This window comes from Triturus cristatus, chromosome 4_2 (assembly GCF_964204655.1).
Source record: "Triturus cristatus chromosome 4_2, aTriCri1.1, whole genome shotgun sequence".
Taxonomy (NCBI): domain Eukaryota; kingdom Metazoa; phylum Chordata; class Amphibia; order Caudata; family Salamandridae; genus Triturus; species Triturus cristatus.
Window position 1 is genome coordinate 290,388,474 of NC_140586.1, and position 17,755 is coordinate 290,406,228.

At 44.2% G+C, this 17,755-nt stretch overlaps 1 protein-coding gene across 2 annotated transcripts in view; it reads left to right on the top strand.

Annotated features, from left to right (window-relative positions):
• Positions 1 to 17,755, top strand: part of LOC146833671 (flavin-containing monooxygenase 5-like) — a 315,018-nt gene that overhangs the window by 178,386 nt on the left and 118,877 nt on the right. For both annotated transcript variants that reach the window (XM_085601556.1, XM_085601555.1), the window contains exon 3: positions 5,993 to 6,181. In XM_085601556.1, the coding sequence (XP_085457682.1) occupies positions 5,993 to 6,181 (189 nt within the window). The remainder of the gene's footprint in view (positions 1 to 5,992; positions 6,182 to 17,755) is intronic.

Sequence of the window (17,755 nt, forward strand, 5' to 3'; positions counted from 1 at the left end):
CAAACTTAGAAAGAGGAAAATGCCTTAAAGGATTGGGTTTTTCTGCAGGAAGGTGCCCCTTGCACAAAAGCAATCCTGACCATAACACAGGGCCCCTTGCATTATGGTGTAAGTGTGCCTGTGTTGGTGCGAGGCAACACACAGGGGCATATTCACTAGAGAAGTGGCGGAACATGGTGTTAAATGAATATAATAGCTGTGCGCACAACCTGTGGTAATTGGATCTTTGATTGAGTTTACTCTTTTCTGAGGTGCTCCTGGGGTGACGTAACCGTCCTAAGGTACGTCAAAGTTTCACTGTAATAACTGTGCTTCCAACTAAGTTTGGTTGCATCCCTCTTTGGGCACTCTCTTTGTGCCTTCGTTGAGGTTGGAAAATTAATCGAATCCAAATCAAAAATACTTTCTTAAATCAGTTCCTTTTTATTTGAAATATTTTCATTTCAGTTTTTCTTCTTGTACATTGTTAATTCATTCATATATTCATGAGTCTCCAATGCAACTGTATGGTTGCCTAATATTTGCAATTGTACTATCTATAAACATTGTACTGTACCATTAGTATAGACAGTGATTCACAATGTCCCAATAGGTGCCTACATTAACTACACACACACATTCGCGCAATTATTAACATATTCTTTACTTAGGCATAGAAGCCATAGTGAAACACTCAGGCTTACTCACATCCAACATGGCCGCTACAACACACATACACAAAATAGTCCATTTTTTTATCTCGCGCAGCCTGATGTCGCGTACACAAAACGCGAGGAAAACATAGCGTTTGGTGAATAATAATCGGAGCTGCACTAAGCAATACGAACATGCTGCTGAAGACTGCCCACAGCTGTCAAAGATCAATTCCCGAGTAAATGTATCTTGCAACACGTGTTAGCGCGAGCAGTAGATCGCGGTTAGAACTTTATTTAAAAATCAGACGCGACAATGTTTTGAACGCCGATATCCTTCTAATGAGGATCATGGTTTTTGTTCATTTACACAGATAACTTTCAGCAGAGAATATTCGAAACACGCAACACACTCGTGAGTATAAAGTTTAAATTTGTAGTCCAAATTTAAAAGACGGGCGAGTTGGATACACACACGTCGTATTCTCTGCGTGTACACTAAGCACAGTAAAGAATGGGCACATGAGTTTATAAACACGAGGGCATTTTTTCACTCACTAAATGTACACAATGCACAGTTTGATTGAATGCAAGTACAAAGTGACATAAACAGTGCATAATGTCTTTATTGTAGAATTGCTCCCTGATGAACAGCGAGTAATGTTCGAAATGCATTGGAGACTCATGAATATATGAATGAATTAACAATGTACAAGAAGAAAAATAATTTCAAATAAAAGGAAACTGATTTAAGAAAACATTTTTGATTTGGATTCGATTAATTTTCCAACCTCAACGAATGCACAAAGAGAGTGCCCAAAGGGGGATGCAACCAAACTTAGTTGGAAGCACAGATATTACAGTGGAACATGGTGTTAGCCTCCTTGGCTCAACGCTGCGACCCACCACTTCTGAAACGCAGGGCTGCACCCTATTTACAACAATATGGTGCAGCCCTGTGTTTACCCCTGCGCCGGTGCTAAAATTAGCAGCTTAGCGCCAACTCAGACACCCTTGCACCATAGTGCAAGGGTGTCCGCGTTGAGGAGAAGATTGTTCATGTGTAGGAAGGTGTCCCTTCCTGGACATAAACAATATTTAAATGGCGTTTTGAAACTTGCATGTGTGCTGCTTAATGCAGTACACATAGAAGTTGCAAAACATCTTTTTTTTATATCTTCCTGTACATAAACAATCAAGGCCCGTTTGCTGTTTCTATGTGTGCTGCACAACGCAGCACACATGGAAACCGCAAAAACGAATTAAAATTAAACTGGGGAATCTTAACAAGGCGGCGCTATAAAATTATCGCCACTTTTGCGGCCGTTTTCGGCCAAAAAGCGGTGATAATTTTATTGCCTTATCAGCAAAGACACGTGTTTTGCTGACTTAGCGCCCGTTCCCAGCACTCCTAACTTTGCATCGCTAATGAGATGCAAAGTAGGCGTGGCTGTGAAACCAACCAGGGAAAGTATCGCGAAGGCAGCTTCGCGATATTAACAAGGAAGGGTAGCGATTATTTAAATCGCGTTAAGTATGCCTTAACGCAGGAATTTAACGTCTGTTAAATTCCTGACTAAGGCATGCTTAACATGGGGGGTGGATTCTGTGGCTAAGACCACAGGTCCTATCATCTAGGATATCTCTTTTTTCCATAGTGGAAAACGGCGATATCCACACTATCTCTGGAATTTTTATCGCCTCGGCGATGCGCGTTGTTGATAACGCGCTAACCGGGTGATAAATTCCAGAGATAGCCGGCGATAAATATGCAAGCGCTAAGCGCGCTTTGCAATATTTATCGCCGGCCCTTGTTAATATGCCCCAACATTTCTCCTTGTTGCTCCTGTGCAAGACCGGGTTTCCCTGGTCTTAATTTTGGCGCTGCCCCATATTTACGCCAACCTTGTAAATATGGAGCAACGTCAAAATCAATGGGTGTTGCAGTGAAACGCCCACCACAACACCCATTGCCCGCCCCTTTCACACTAAGTATAACATGAGAGGGGGCCTTATTTACAAGGCAGCATTAAGCCATGTTAAGTGGCTTAACACTGCCTTGTAAATAAGGCGAAGCCCATATCGCCACAGGAACGTCACTAAAAGTGACGTTCCGGTGGCGATAGGAGCTTGTAAATATGCCCCAGAGTGCGCCAGCGGAATGAGAGAGCAGAAATGCTCCATATCTTTCTTAATATGGAGCATTCCTGCCGTCTCCCTTTCACATAATGCCGTGCAGCACGTTGCCTTGCTGTATTGCTTTGGCTGAAAGAATGGTAAATCTGGCCCGAAATGATTATGTTTAAATAAATAAATTATTTAATATACATTTAATGTCACTTAATGTGATGCAACATTTTATTTTATTAGTTGTAGTTAAAAAATGCATGTTTAAATTAATTTACATTTATGATTTAACATTAAACTATTTCCATATTTAAAAAAATAATAATAATAATCTTTAATATTTTCCCCATACATTCCTATTAGGAGATCTCTGACATGATGGAAGATATTTACACCTACTTATGTGTGCAAAGTCATAAATCCTGTCGTAAGAGTCTTCACTACCCTGATTTAAGGGTGTGGAGACATGTACGTTTACACTAATGTGTAGATCTACACTTGGAAATGGTGAATAGCAAAAATGTGTGGAGTTACACACAATGTAGTAGTAAATGTACAGGTGAGTAAATATACACATGTATATTTACCTTTGTGAATACACCCCATGGTATAAATAGAGGGAATCAGCCATCTCACTCAACATGATTTTCGGCCCTAGTAGCCCTCTAACATTTCAAGATGAGATCCTCACCCTTGTCTTCGGACTGGAATATTTCTACCCTTCCTAGTGGATCTTAGGGTTTCTGTCAAGCATTCCTTAGTGGAGTCTCTCCTTTCACCTTCTCCATGGTGTGGTCAAAACATGAGTGACGTAGGGATGGGGTCACATGAGTTGCTCTAAGAACTGATTTAAGAAAGACAGGCGTGCCCGCCTGGTGACTGACCATCATCGAAGTCCGAAGCTGACCCGTCCAGAAACGGACCATTAAGGGTCCTCTTCCATTTCATGGAGGTACATCTTGAAGGTAATGTACTTTCCCTTTGGGGTTGCAGATCCCCTTTAAAGGTATTATCCCTTCCCCTATGGGATTGCAGGCTTCTTTGAAAGAATTATCCATTTCCCTTTGGGGTGGCAGGTGCTAAGCCTGCAATGTGCGTCTACCCTTAGTAACAGCTCCTCAATATTTCACCAAACTGATTGCCATACTGGAGCTCTCTCATGCAACATACTAGAGCTCTCTCATCCAACAAACTGACTCACTTCCCTGCCAGCAAAAATGCAATCAGTAGTTTCCAGGCACTGTCACTCACACCAGACTCAGCGACACCACACTGTGGCACTGAAGGAGGTAGTGATGTCCCTTTGCTCTTTGTCGCCAATTTTATTGTAAAGAGATTCCAGTCACCACATAATAGACATCCAGATTTTTACCTTGTTGTTCCTTGTATACATAGACGCCAATTTATGAAAAAGTAATGCAAAGCAGCACAGCAAGTCACCTTGTGCGCTGCACTGCATGACAGGGGAAGGGGAGGAATGCGCCGTATTTAAGGCAATGCAATATTCCTGCTTTTTCCCTTGTGCTGGCACCCTTTTGGCAGCCTAGCTCCGCTGCAGGCACCCTTGCTGCATGGTGCACGAGTGCCTTTGTTGCATGCAGGATTGTTTTTGTGCAGGAAGGGACACGTTCCTGCACAAACACAATTCTGAGAGGCATTTTCCCATAGAAAGAGGAAGTAACGAGAAGAAATAAACATATTTCTCCTTGTTGTGCCTCTCTTTGGAAGTCAGTTCATTTGGGCTCATTCCCAGGTTTATTGCACTGTGTTGCCTTAGTCTAAATTTATGGAGCCACTCAGGGACACCCAAAATGGCCTTGCGTGGCTTCATAAATCTGACTTAAGGTTTGTGTCGCTCTTGGACAATGTTGCGTGGTGCAAGAGTGACGAAAATTAGCTCGTAAAAAGGCCTCATAGTTCACTGATGCCTAGCCTAGGCAAAGTTGTTCTATATTAAAAATGCGAAATAAATAAAAATAACACAGCCCCATAGCTAAACACAAACATTAGACCGGGAGGGTAGATTTACTATTTTTTCATACAACACAGGGCAGTACATAAAGTTGCTGCGCTGCGATGAGTTAAAGGGAGAGATCAGAAATGCTCCATATTTACAAATATATGGTGTATTACTTCTCTCTCCTTGCACTGGCGCACTCTGTGCCCCCTAGCGCCAACCCAGGCACCCTTGCCTCATAGTGCAAGGGTGTCTGTGTCACAGGCTGGATTGGTTTTGTGGAGAAAGGGACACCTTCCTGCACAAAAACATTCTCTGGAAGCATTTCCCTCTTTTTATATGTGCTGAAGAAAGCAGAACACATGGAAAGAGGAAATAGCAAGGGGAAATAAAGATATTTCTCCTTGTTACCCCTCACTGGGGTAGGCATAGCATTCTGATGCATCCCCAGGTTTACTAGCTTTAGTAAATCTGGGTATGCACCAGAATCCATAAGTGAATGCATGGGAACACCCATGCTCCACCCGTGGAACGCATTCCTAGTTGAAATGTAACGTTGGGCAGCACAGGCAGTTGGGTTGCATTACATTTCTTTCCAAAGCCACACAAGGCCATGGAATTCAGACCTTGCGTGGCTTTGTAAATTCCAAATAAGCCTTTGCGTTGCCCTGGGCGACTAGGGTTGCTACACGACTGGTTTTCTACCGGCACCACCTTTATTTTAATGTCCTGGATGGTACAAAAATAGCCAAATTCACCTTAGGTCGGTATTTTTAAACTCATATTGTTACATACTTCAAACAGCAAATATAAATAGAAAGCCCTTTTAAATGTGTTCTACAGTTATGTTAACGATCCCTGACTAACATTTAAAGTAAACAAAGGTAGAAAAGTCATGTTACAAATCAATACATTTGATGATTTTGTTTAAAGTCATATACTGTATCATATACTAAGGCTTTTGCAGACTCTTAAAACAACAACAAATCTCAGGTATTTTTCTCTGTGCGAGGCTGAGCAAGTCTAGGCTCTGGTTTCTAGTCCCACGCACAGTAATTTAATCAAAAGAAATCACCGTTTACATTAATTTCATTCTCTTGCATTCCATAGTGTTTTTACCACCTTGTGACAGTCCACACTGCCAGGTACCGTGCATCTAGTAATACGTGTCGTTTATTGATCACATATCTTGATGGTATTGGAAGTCTCAAGTCGCCGCTGTACATGGTTGGTCTTGGCTAATATTTGACAGCGATTGTGCATTTGCTCCACGCAGGAAGAAGATGAGGAAGGCAGGGCCAGCATCTACAATTCGGTCATCATTAACACCTCCAAGGAGATGATGTGCTTCAGCGACTACCCCATCCCGGACAGCTATCCCAACTACATGCACAACTCCAAGATTATGAACTACTTCCGGTCGTATGCCGAACACTTTGGGCTCCTGAAGTACATCCAGTTCAAGGTAAAGCAAAATGCATCTCTGCTGTATGCTGCCGTAGATATGTGAGCCAAAACTGTAAATAACCAGTTCTCCAAGCAAGTTTGCTGTTCCCTTCTGTGACATGCACCTGCAGTTCTTTTACAAATAAATCATTAAAATTCAAAGTCAAAGTTCAACGAATAGAAACAGATCATTCTTCTGTGAATAGTTCTGGACGCAAACATTTTCTGGAAAATTAAATGTGTCAGCTAAGTAGGTTTCCTTTAAGTGGCAAATTATCACCTACCTGGTTAAAGTAGATGAATTTCAATAAACAGTATAATTCAAAGAAAACACTTGACGTAAGCATTGTATCATTAACGAATTAATGTTATATGGTCATAGTTTTAATTCTTGGGTTATCAATCAATTCATCAATCAATTAACTAATCTATTGTTCGATTATTCATGAATAAACATAAAAGTATTTTGCTGTACCCTCAAATGGCAGCCCCATAAGTTAAAATTGATAGATGTTTACACTTGTAAATTTCAAGAAGTGGCTTAACATGTTTGTTTCCATCACTCTATGCAGAATTAAAAAGTGCATACACTGATTGCTTAAATCTTAAGGATCAATGGGACCATGGGCTGAGAGAATTCAAAGTAATTCCCAAATGATAGAAGGGCTTGACCTTCCTCATGCTTTTTCCCATGATGAAGATGGCTCTAGATATACTATTCTTAGGGTCACATGGCATATAGTAAGTAAGAAATTGTCTCAAGTCCTACATATGACAGTGATTATCAGACCTTTGAAACCATTGGGAGTACAAGACATTAGGACAGCATTGTTGGCTACAGTAGGGCGGGTGCTGAGTCCAAATGTACTATAGGCATGTCATGACTGTGTGAAATCAAAAATGCATAGAGATTGTGTATATACAATAGGTACAAAATTCAGGCAAGCACACAGCCCTAGCTGATCCCCTCTGCCAAAGCAAAATAATTGGACCAACCCCCTCTTACAGATTCTGAAAACCCTAAGCATAGGGTAGAGGGAAAATCCACTAGTAGTTGTTCCGTCCCCAAACCAATTAGAATGTCCCCTAACTTTGATCAATTTTCTCACTCAAAAGCACTGCTGAGGTTCATAGAGGAGAGGTACCCATGGTCCTGTTTTGCTACTGTGTATTTACTGTTAAGCTGTGGAGGTTGAGGCATTGTTCCATCATACCTAATCCTTCTCTAAACCCATATTGTGCTTCAGATAGAATGTGGAGTACCCCTGCCATGTCATTATTCTATAGAGCACTATTCGATCCACCACTTTGACTATAGACTCTAGCAGGGAGATGGGTTGGTAACGACATGGATCTGGTCTGTATCCTTTTTTGAGCACAGGTACTATGATGGTGGTTAGTATGGTACAACAAGCTGAGTTGAGGGTGTTGGTAATGACCTGGGCCTAGAAGCCAACATTTGTTTTACAAAGGTCCATTGGTTCCCCATCTGGGCCCAGTGCGTTAACAGAGGTACTTGAGGAGAAAGCAGCTATTACCTCCCATGAGTCAAGCCTGATTGAAAGGGGATAAGATTGATAAAGGTCCATTGCTGGCTGCTCTGCACCAATGTACAGATGGTAAATTGGCTTGAAATGTTCCACCCACTGCTCAGCTTGGATGGTCATCCTAACTCTTCTGGCTGCCCCTTTCCATGCTTTTTGAGTTTACTAATTTTCAAAAGAGGCTATCAGATTCTCACAGGTGTCTTACTTAACCCCTTCGCTGCCAGGCCTTTTCCCCTCCTGTGCCACGCCCTTTTTTGGCTATTTGGGGTAGTGCGCGCTGAGGCCCCTGTAACTTTTTGACCACATAAGGTATCCACGCCAAATTTGCGTCTTTTTCTTTCAACATCATGGGGATCCTAAAGGTACTCAGGGTTTGTGGATTCTCCTAGAGGAGTCACAGAAATGAGCCAAAATACAGCAACATTTTGTTTTTTTCGGAAAAACGGGCTGCAAATGAAAGCATCTGGGTTTTTCCCTGCAAATGTTATCAAGAAAGGGTTAGTGGGGTTGAAATCACCATTTTCCCAGCTTTTCGAGGATACCAGACTTTTGTCAGAAACCCAACATTTTTTACACAGTTTTGGCTTTTTTCTGGGACATATCCTAATTTTGCTATTTTTTGTGCTTTTGACCTCCTTCCAGTTAATGGCAGAAATGGGTACAAAAGCAATAATGGATCCTGGAAATCTATACGTTTTTGAGAAGAAGACAAAATTATGAATTCAGCAAGGGGTCATTTGTGTAGATCCATCAAGGTTTTTTTATAGAAACTAACAGTTAAATATAGGATAAATTGAAAATTAGTTGAAAAAAACAGCCTTTTGTGTCAACGTTTTCACCTGTAACTTCTTCTAATTATGACAGCTCTTTGAAAGCAATATACCATTACATCCGCTGGACATTACTGGTTGTGGGGATATATAGGACTTGTAGGTTCACCAAGAACCAAACGAACCCAGAGCCAAAAACTGAGCAGCAACTTGCAATGGTTTTTTATTATGTACCGGGTATATAGTAATTATTCTGTAAAAATGTGTACATGGAAAAATCGGTATGAAAGACACCTATGTATTTCTGAAATGGGAACAAAATATAGAGTTTAGAAACAGTAGATATTTGCACATTTCTGAAATTGGGAATACTCATACTAGCATGAGAATTATCAGTCATTTTTTAGAATGACTTCTTTTTTGCACAATATCTTTCATTTGGAAGGCAGAAATGCATCGAAAGTCAATAGATAATAACAGTTCCTTTACAAATCTGAATTACAAGTCTCCCAATAAAAATGGTACCTCACTTGTGTGGCTAGGCATAGTGCCCGCGACAGGAAACGGCGCAAAACACAACGTGGTCACAACTCAATATCGCAGTGAAAATTTACCCTTTTTTGGCAAAGTGCCTAGCTCTAGTTTTTGAACCCTAGCTCTGTGGGCACCTTGGGAAACCTAGCAAACCTATACATTTTTGAAAACTAGACACCCAGGGGAATCCAGAATGGGGTGACTTGACTGCCTCCCACCAGGGTCTGTTACCCAGAATCCCTTGCAAACCTAAACAATTGTCAAAAAAACCACATTTTCCCCACATTTCTGTGGTGGAAAGTTCCGGAATCTGCGTGGATCCACAAATTTCCACCCACCCCGCGTTCCCCAAAGTCTTACGAGAAAAACGGTACCTCACTTGTGTGGGTCGGCCTAGTGCCCGCGACAAGAAACGGCGCAAAATGCAACGTGGTCACACCTCAATTTCGCAGTGAAAAATGACCCTTTTTTGGCAAAATGTCTAGCTGTAGTTTTTGAACTCTAGCTCTGCGGGCACCTTGGGAAACCTAGCAAACCTATACATTTTTTAAAACTAGACACCCAGGGGAATTCAGGATGGGGTGACTTGACTGCCTCCCACCAGGGTCTGTTACCCAGAATCCCTTGCAAACCTAAAAAATGTACAAAAAAAACACATTTTCCCCACATTTCTGTGGTGGAAAGTTCCGGAATCTGCGTGGATCCACAAATTTCCACCCACCCTGCGTTCCCCAAAGTCTTTCGAGAAAAATGGTACCTCACTTGTGTGGGTCGGCCTAGTGCCCACGACAGAAAACGTCGCAAAACGCAACGTGGTCACACCTCAATTTCGCAGTGAAAAATGACCCTTTTTTGGCAAAATGTCTAGCTGTAGTTTTTGAACCCTAGCTCTGCGGGCACCTTGGGAAACCTAGCAAACCTATACATTTTTGAAAACTAGACACCCGTGTGCTTCCAGGGAGGCATGGCTTGCGTGGATCCCCCAAAGTTTCTTACCCAGAATCCCCTGCAAACCTCAATTTTAGCTGAAAAAATTACATTTTTCACACATTTTTGTGTGGGAAAGTTGTGGCATCACCATGCTCACTCAAATTTCCCACCACCCAGCGTCCCCCCGGGTCTCCCGGTAAAAATGGTGCCTCACTTGTGTGGGAGGCCCAAGTACCCGCGACAGGCAAGGGCCCAAAACGCAGTGAGGCGACATCAAAATTGCCTTTCTCAAAACCACCTGGTTTTGCAAGGGGGGTCACTTGGGTTTTTGGCCCGGTGCTCGGCAGCCATGTAGGGAAACCTACCAAACCCATACATTTCTTAAAACTAGACACCCAGGGGCTTTCAGGGAGGTATGGCTTGCGTGGATCCCCCAACGTTTCCTTACCCAGAATCCGCTGCAAACCTCAATTTTAGCTGAAAAAAATCACATTTTTCACACATTTTTGTATTGGAAAGTTGAGGCATCACCGGGCTGACACAAATTTCCTACCACCCAGCGTTCCCTCGGGTCTCCCGATAAAAACGGTGCCTCACTCGTGTGGGAGGCCCAAGTACCCGCGACAGGCAAGGGCCCAAAACGCATTGAGGCGACATGAAAATTGCCTACCTCAAAACGACCTGGTTTTGCAAGGGGGGTCACCTGGGTTTTTGGCCCGGTGCTCGCCGGCCACCTTGGGGAACCTACCAAACCCACACATTTCTGAAACTAGACACCCGGGGGATTCCAGGGAGGTATGGCTTGCGTGGATCCCCCAACGTTTCCTTACCCAGAATGCCCTGCAAACCTCAAATTTAGCTGAAAAAATCACCTTTTTCACACATTTTTGTGTGGGAAAGTTGAGGCATCACCGGGCTGACACAAATTTCCTACCACCCAGCGTTCCTCCGGGTCTCCCGATAAAAACGGTGCCTCACTCGTGTGGGAGGCTCAAGTACCCGCGACAGGCAAGGGCCCAAAACGTATTGAGGCGACATGAAAATTGCCTACCTCAAAACGACCTGGTTTTGCGAGGAGGGTCACCTGGGTTTTTGGCCCGGTGCTCGGCGGCCACCTAGGGGAACCTACCAAACCCACACATTTCTGAAAAGTAGACACCCGGGGGATTCCAGGGAGGTATGGCTTGCGTGGATCCCCTAACGTTTCCTTACCCAGAATGCCCTGCAAACCTCAAATTTAGCTTAAAAAAATCACCTTTTTCACACATTTTTGTGTGGGAAAGTTGTGGCATCACCGGGCTGACACAAATTTCCTACCACCCAGCGTTCCCCCGGGTCTCCCGATAAAAACGGTGCCTCACTCGTGTGGGAGGCCCAAGTACCCGCGACAGGCAAGGGCCCAAAACGTATTGAGGCGACATGAAAATTGCCTGCCTCAAAACGACCTGGTTTTGCAAGGGGGGGTCACCTGGGTTTTTGGCCCGGTGCTCGGCGGCCACCTAGGGGAACCTACCAAACCCACACATTTCTGAAAACTAGACACCCGGGGCATTCCAGGGAGGTATGGCTTGCGTGGATCCCCCAACGTTTTCTTACCCAGAATGCCCTGCAAACCTCAAATTTAGCTGAAAAAAATCACCTTTTTCACACATTTTTGTGTGGGAAAGTTGTGGCATCACCGGGCTGACACAAATTTCCTACCACCCAGCATTCCCCCGTGTCTCCCGATAAAAACGGTGCCTCACTCGTGTGGGAGGCCCAAGTACCCGCGACAGGCAAGGGCCCAAAACGTATTGAGGCGACATGAAAATTGCCTACCTCAAAACGACCTGGTTTTGCAAGGGGGGTCACCTGGGTTTTTGGCCCGGTGCTCGGCGGCCACCTAGGGGAACCTACCAAACCCATGCATTTCTGAAAACTAGACACCCGGGGGATTCCAGGGAGGTATGGCTTGCGGGGATCCCCCAACGTTTCCTTACCCAGAATGCCCTGCAAACCTCAAATTTAGCTGAAAAAATCACCTTTTTCACACATTTTTGTGTGGGAAAGTTGTGGCATCACCGGGCTGACACAAATTTCCTACCACCCAGCATTCCCCCGTGTCTCCCGATAAAAACGGTGCCTCACTCGTGTGGGAGGCCCAAGTACTCGCGACAGGCAAGGGCCCAAAACTTATTGAGGCGACATGAAAATTGCCTACCTCAAAACGACCTGGTTTTGCAAGGGGGGTCACCTGGGTTTTTGGCCCGGTGCTCGGCGGCCACCTAGGGGAACCTACCAAACCCACGCATTTCAGAAAACTAGACACCCGGGGGATTCCAGGGAGGTATGGCTTGCGTGGATCCCCCAACGTTTCCTTACCCAGAATGCCCTGCAAACCTCAAATTTAGCTGAAAAAAATCACCTTTTTCACACATTTTTGTGTGGGAAAGTTTTGGCATCACCAGGCTGACACAAATTTCCTACCACCCAGCGTTCCCCCGGGTCTCCCGATAAAAACGGTGCCTCACTCGTGTGGGAGGCCCAAGTCCGCGCGACAGGCAAGGGCCCAAAACGTATTGAGGCGACATGAGAATTGCCTACCTCAAAACGACCTGGTTTTGCAAGGGGGGTCACCTGGGTTTTTGCCCCGGTGCTCGGCGGCCACCTTGGGGAACCTACCAAACCCACACATTTCTGAAAACTAGACACCCGGGGGATTCCAGGGAGGTATGGCTTGCGTGGATCCCCCAACGTTTCCTTACCCAGAATGCCCTGCAAACCTCAAATTTAGCTGAAAAACTCACTTTTTTCACACATTTTTGTGTGGGAAAGTTGTGGCATCACCTGGCTGACACAAATTTCCTACCACCCAGCGTTCCCCCGGGTCTCCCGATAAAAACGGTGCCTCACTCGTGTGGGAGGCCTAAGGACCCGCCACCAACGATACCTCTCCCGTCTTTCTATGTGCTCAGGGGGCTGAGATGGCCCCCTGAGCACGTACAAAGTGAAACCTGAAATGAGCCTCTTGGCTCATTTCAGTTTCACTTTCACTGTAATGACGTCGGCGCGACATGCGCGCCGATCGTCATTACAGTAAAAGGGGGGGGGGGGCCTCGGGAGCTGGGGAAGCTCTTCCCCAGCTCCCGAGGCTATTTGCAGTGACAGGGATTCCCTCTGGTGCCCGCACCAGAGGGATTCCCCAGGGAATGCCTCATGACGAGCTGTACTCGTCATGGGCACAGCGCGACTGTGCTCCATGACGAGTCCAGCTCGTCATGGGCACCCAAGGGGTTAAAAGAGGGTTTGAGTTACTCTTAAAGTCTGCCTCTTTGGAAAGTTCGGAGAAGCTGGTGATATCATTGAAACTGACTACCCCACCTTCCTTTCACTTTGTAATTTTATCCAATAAGGTTTCCTGTGTTAACTTAACGTAACATGTAATACATCCATTAAATTAAGCGTGTACTGATTTAGCTTCCTAAAGAACAGGGCCACTGGAATTATGTGATTATGCGGCTGCTGTGTTTTATAGATGAATATGGATTTTTCACATTTGCCACATAATCCATCAACTGCTGCATAATCTGCAGAGTTTAATAAAATGCAGTGGTAAGACACTCACAAAGGCTGCCTGGACATCTTTAACTTGCTTATTGCTGTAACTGTGCGTTAAACTGATTTTAATAAGGAAAATTATTTGCCCAGACAGTGTTTCAAAGTGTAAGAATGACAAAATAGTTATACTATCACAAACATATGCCGCAATACGCAGAACAATTTGCCTTCCCTTACTGTATAGTTCCAGTGGCCATCTCAAAGGATTAAACACAAAGCATTAACCTTTGAAGTTAAATGGGATAGAGATACCCATCTAGTGACTGAATTGCACAACGTGAAACTAGGATTATCTGTGCTGAATCCCGGCCTCCTCACCTGATAGAATTGTGTGATCCTACACTATTAGTTTATTTCTCTGTCCCTCTTTCCCCTTCATCATCAAGTGTACCTTGAAATACATCAGTTCAGAATTGTCACTGTACAAAATTATCTCTTAAACATGTTTGAATAGACTGTACTGTCCTCTATCAAAACAACATCCGGCCTAGGACATATGTAGGCTACACATGACTATATCAACAAAGGAGGGGGGGACGAGGAGCTATTAGAAAAGGTCCTGTACCAGGGCTCCCAAGTTAAATGCAACAGCAGTATGATGGTAACAGTTCCTAAAGAATAAAGTAAGAGAGATTCAGAAAGCCAGTTAGGCTTTTGAAGAATGTGCAGTGTCTCCAAGATGGTTAGAGTGTGCCGAGAAAGAGTGAAGGTACTCCTATGTGGATCTGTAAGTGCCCTCACACACCCAAACAGGTGTATAGCATCATCATCGGGCTGGTGCTCCTCGTGGGGGTGGCGCTGCAGTCCCTCACGGGCCCGTTTGACGGGGCTCTTTGTCGGAGATCTTCAAGGAGTTTGCCGCATTTGTGCATGGGGGTGTGTGGGGCTAAGTGTAAGTGGTGTGGTGATTGAGTTCTAAAAAGAGCCCAAGGACACTTGCAATTTATTAAGGGTGTCCTCGGGGTCCGGATAAAATATATCACGGGGATGGAGAAGCAATCTCAGTTGCCTGTGTGAGAGGGGAAAATGAAAAATTACAATCCCTCTTCTCTCACCCGTGTAGTGAATAAAGTGAGTGTGTCAAGGGGTCGACATGTTTCGCGCCATAGATAGTCCCTAGTGGATCTGGGGGCGCTTCATCAGGACCAAAAGAGTAAGGTATGTCAAATGGGAGTCGGGAAAGAGACACCCTATAAACCCATGAGTCCTAATTGTAGGAAAGGTAGTTGCAAAACAAGAGATAAGAGACACGTCGTCTAGCGTGTCCCTTGTTACGGCCCTCCCTAGTTCCAGGTCAGGCCTCGTCCAGCCGAAGCTACCGGGTAGGTGTTCCGGAGCACAGAAGAAGAGCACGCACTGCCTTCACTGCTATTTGGCTAAGCTGACGAGGCCTGACCTGGAACTAGGGAGGGCCGTAACAAGGGACACGCTAGACGACGTGTCTCTTATCTCTTGTTTTGCAACTACCTTTCCTACAATTAGGACTCATGGGTTTATAGGGTGTCTCTTTCCCGACTCCCATTTGACATACCTTACTCTTTTGGTCCTGATGAAGCGCCCCCAGATCCACTAGGGACTATCTATGGCGCGAAACATGTCGACCCCTTGACACACTCACTTTATTCACTACACGGGTGAGAGAAGAGGGATTGTAATTTTTCATTTTCCCCTCTCACACAGGCAACTGAGATTGCTTCTCCATCCCCGTGATATATTTTATCCGGACCCCGAGGACACCCTTAATAAATTGCAAGTGTCCTTGGGCTCTTTTTAGAACTCAATCACCACACCACTTACACTTAGCCCCACACACCCCCATGCACAAATGCGGCAAACTCCTTGAAGATCTCCGACAAAGAGCCCCGTCAAACGGGCCCGTGAGGGACTGCAGCGCCACCCCCACGAGGAGCACCAGCCCGATGATGATGCTATACACCTGTTTGGGTGTGTGAGGGCACTTACAGATCCACATAGGAGTACCTTCACTCTTTCTCGGCACACTCTAACCATCTTGGAGACACTGCACATTCTTCAAAAGCCTAACTGGCTTTCTGAATCTCTCTTACTTTATTCTTTAGGAACTGTTACCATCATACTGCTGTGGCTACACATGACACCTGACTTGCCCCTTGACACTAATGGCATCATCATCTTCAGGGGAGGGGAGAATATCTTAATGTTCATGTTTAGAAATTAAGGGACATATGTAGAACAAGATTAGCAGTCTCAAACAGTGAATCGGGCCGTTTGAGTCTGCTAAAACGGCCTGTAGGATGTATCAACCCTATTTTGCGAGTCAGTAGCATGTTATTGACTCGCAAAATTGGGTTTGCGAATCCTATTAGGAAGGGGCGTACCAAGGGTGTCCTTCTTAATAGCGAGTCGCAGGGGGATGTTCAATTGTTTTGCGACCGGAATGTGATCACAAAATAATTGCAGTTAACTGCCTTCTTCAAGTAGGTGGTAAGGTAGTCGCAAAGGTCCCTTGCAACCCATTTGGGAATCTCAAACAGTGTTTGAGACACTGTTGCACAATTCATTTTGCGACTCGCAAAAATCACAATTTGTGAGTCGCAAAAGGAAATGGCCATACATGTAGCCCTAACACTTCTAATAAATAGCATTCCTGGAGTGCCGTAAACAAATGCACTAAAGTAAGCCTTTATCCTATGTATACATGTTTGTTGTAGTATTTACATGGCAAACATTTTGATGGATTGGGCTGTAAGGGTCAAACCATACCACTGGCTCTGTGCTGACTCTGTTCTCCCTATTAATTTGCTTACTCGCATGCCTCTAACCACTAACCATAACTAGCTAGATAATAAACGTCTACATTTACCCGCACCCAACCAAAAAAAAGAAACAATGTAACTTATATTGAATTTTAATCAACTCAATGTTCAAGCAACCCAGCGCCCCTAATTATCTTGTCCGGTGATTTTAATATGAACCTTTGCCAGGTTTTGTCTAGGGATCATATAATGGACATTATTGCTCATATTTGGCATGTGCCGCCTATCCAAGTATATAAAAAAAGAGCGGACACCATGGGGAGAGAAGCAGCAAGTAACCTGGAGCACTTAGGCCTACGAGTACTAAATGGGCGAGTAGCCCCGGATATTCCAGCACAGCCTTCACATCACTCGATAAAATCTTACTCACTCATAGATTATTCCTTGTATCGGTCATCCTATATCCAATGGTCAAAAGTTTCAGATTGGATAACAAGTTGGAAAGTGACCATCAGCCGCAAATGATCAATTTAAAATTAAATATTACATTCCACAAACAATCCGTGTGACAAATAGGCCACACCACTGCTCCAAATTATAAAAGACTACGATGGTCGGTAGCGGGTATTACGGAAGTTGAACATCAAGTCAAAAATTTGTAGATAAAATTATAAGATTTATGGCAAAATCCCTTGGAGCATTGGGATCAATATTCTAAGCTCCTATTAGAGGAAGAAGTCATCCAACAGACAGTTAGATCAACAACAGGGAACTCTTTACCAAGAAAAACTTCAGTGCAACTCACTTTAGCTAAATAAAATATGAACCACGGTTTGAGGATATTGAGGAACAATCCGTCCTCAAGCTTCTGGAGAGAGACGTTACTTAAACTAAGGATGTTATACAAAAAAAGAGATAAGATCCCAAACGAAAATGGAATTTGGCCTGTACTGGTGCAAAATTGTTTATGCCTCCAAACGTAAAGACTCAAGAGAATTCTGGCAGCTTGTCAACCAATCCGCCAACGGGAAATCCCAGCGCTCAACATCAAATATTCCAGAAATAACCTGGATCAAGGAACTGGGTGACATGTACGGGGGACCAGCTAATGTTACAGGTCCTTTAAAGATAGTAAGTCAAAATAACTCCAGGGAAGACGTACCCATTCTGATTCATCATAAAACAGTGGAATTAAATATTAAAAAAAGCCGTTGGGATGGGGCTCCTGGGCCGAATGGCCTACCTCAAGCTTTTTATAAAGAGCACCCACAACTCTGGGCAGAGACATTGTCAACACTATTCAATCACATCTTGGTGAGCCAAGAAATTCCTGATTACTGGAGGAGATCAACTATGGCCCCAATACACAAAGCTGGTCAAACTTCGGCCTCTGCTAATGATCGCCAAATAGCACTTATGGATTGCAAGGCTAAGTTTTTGGCCAAATGTCTGTTGGGTGAACTTATAGATTGGGTAGAAT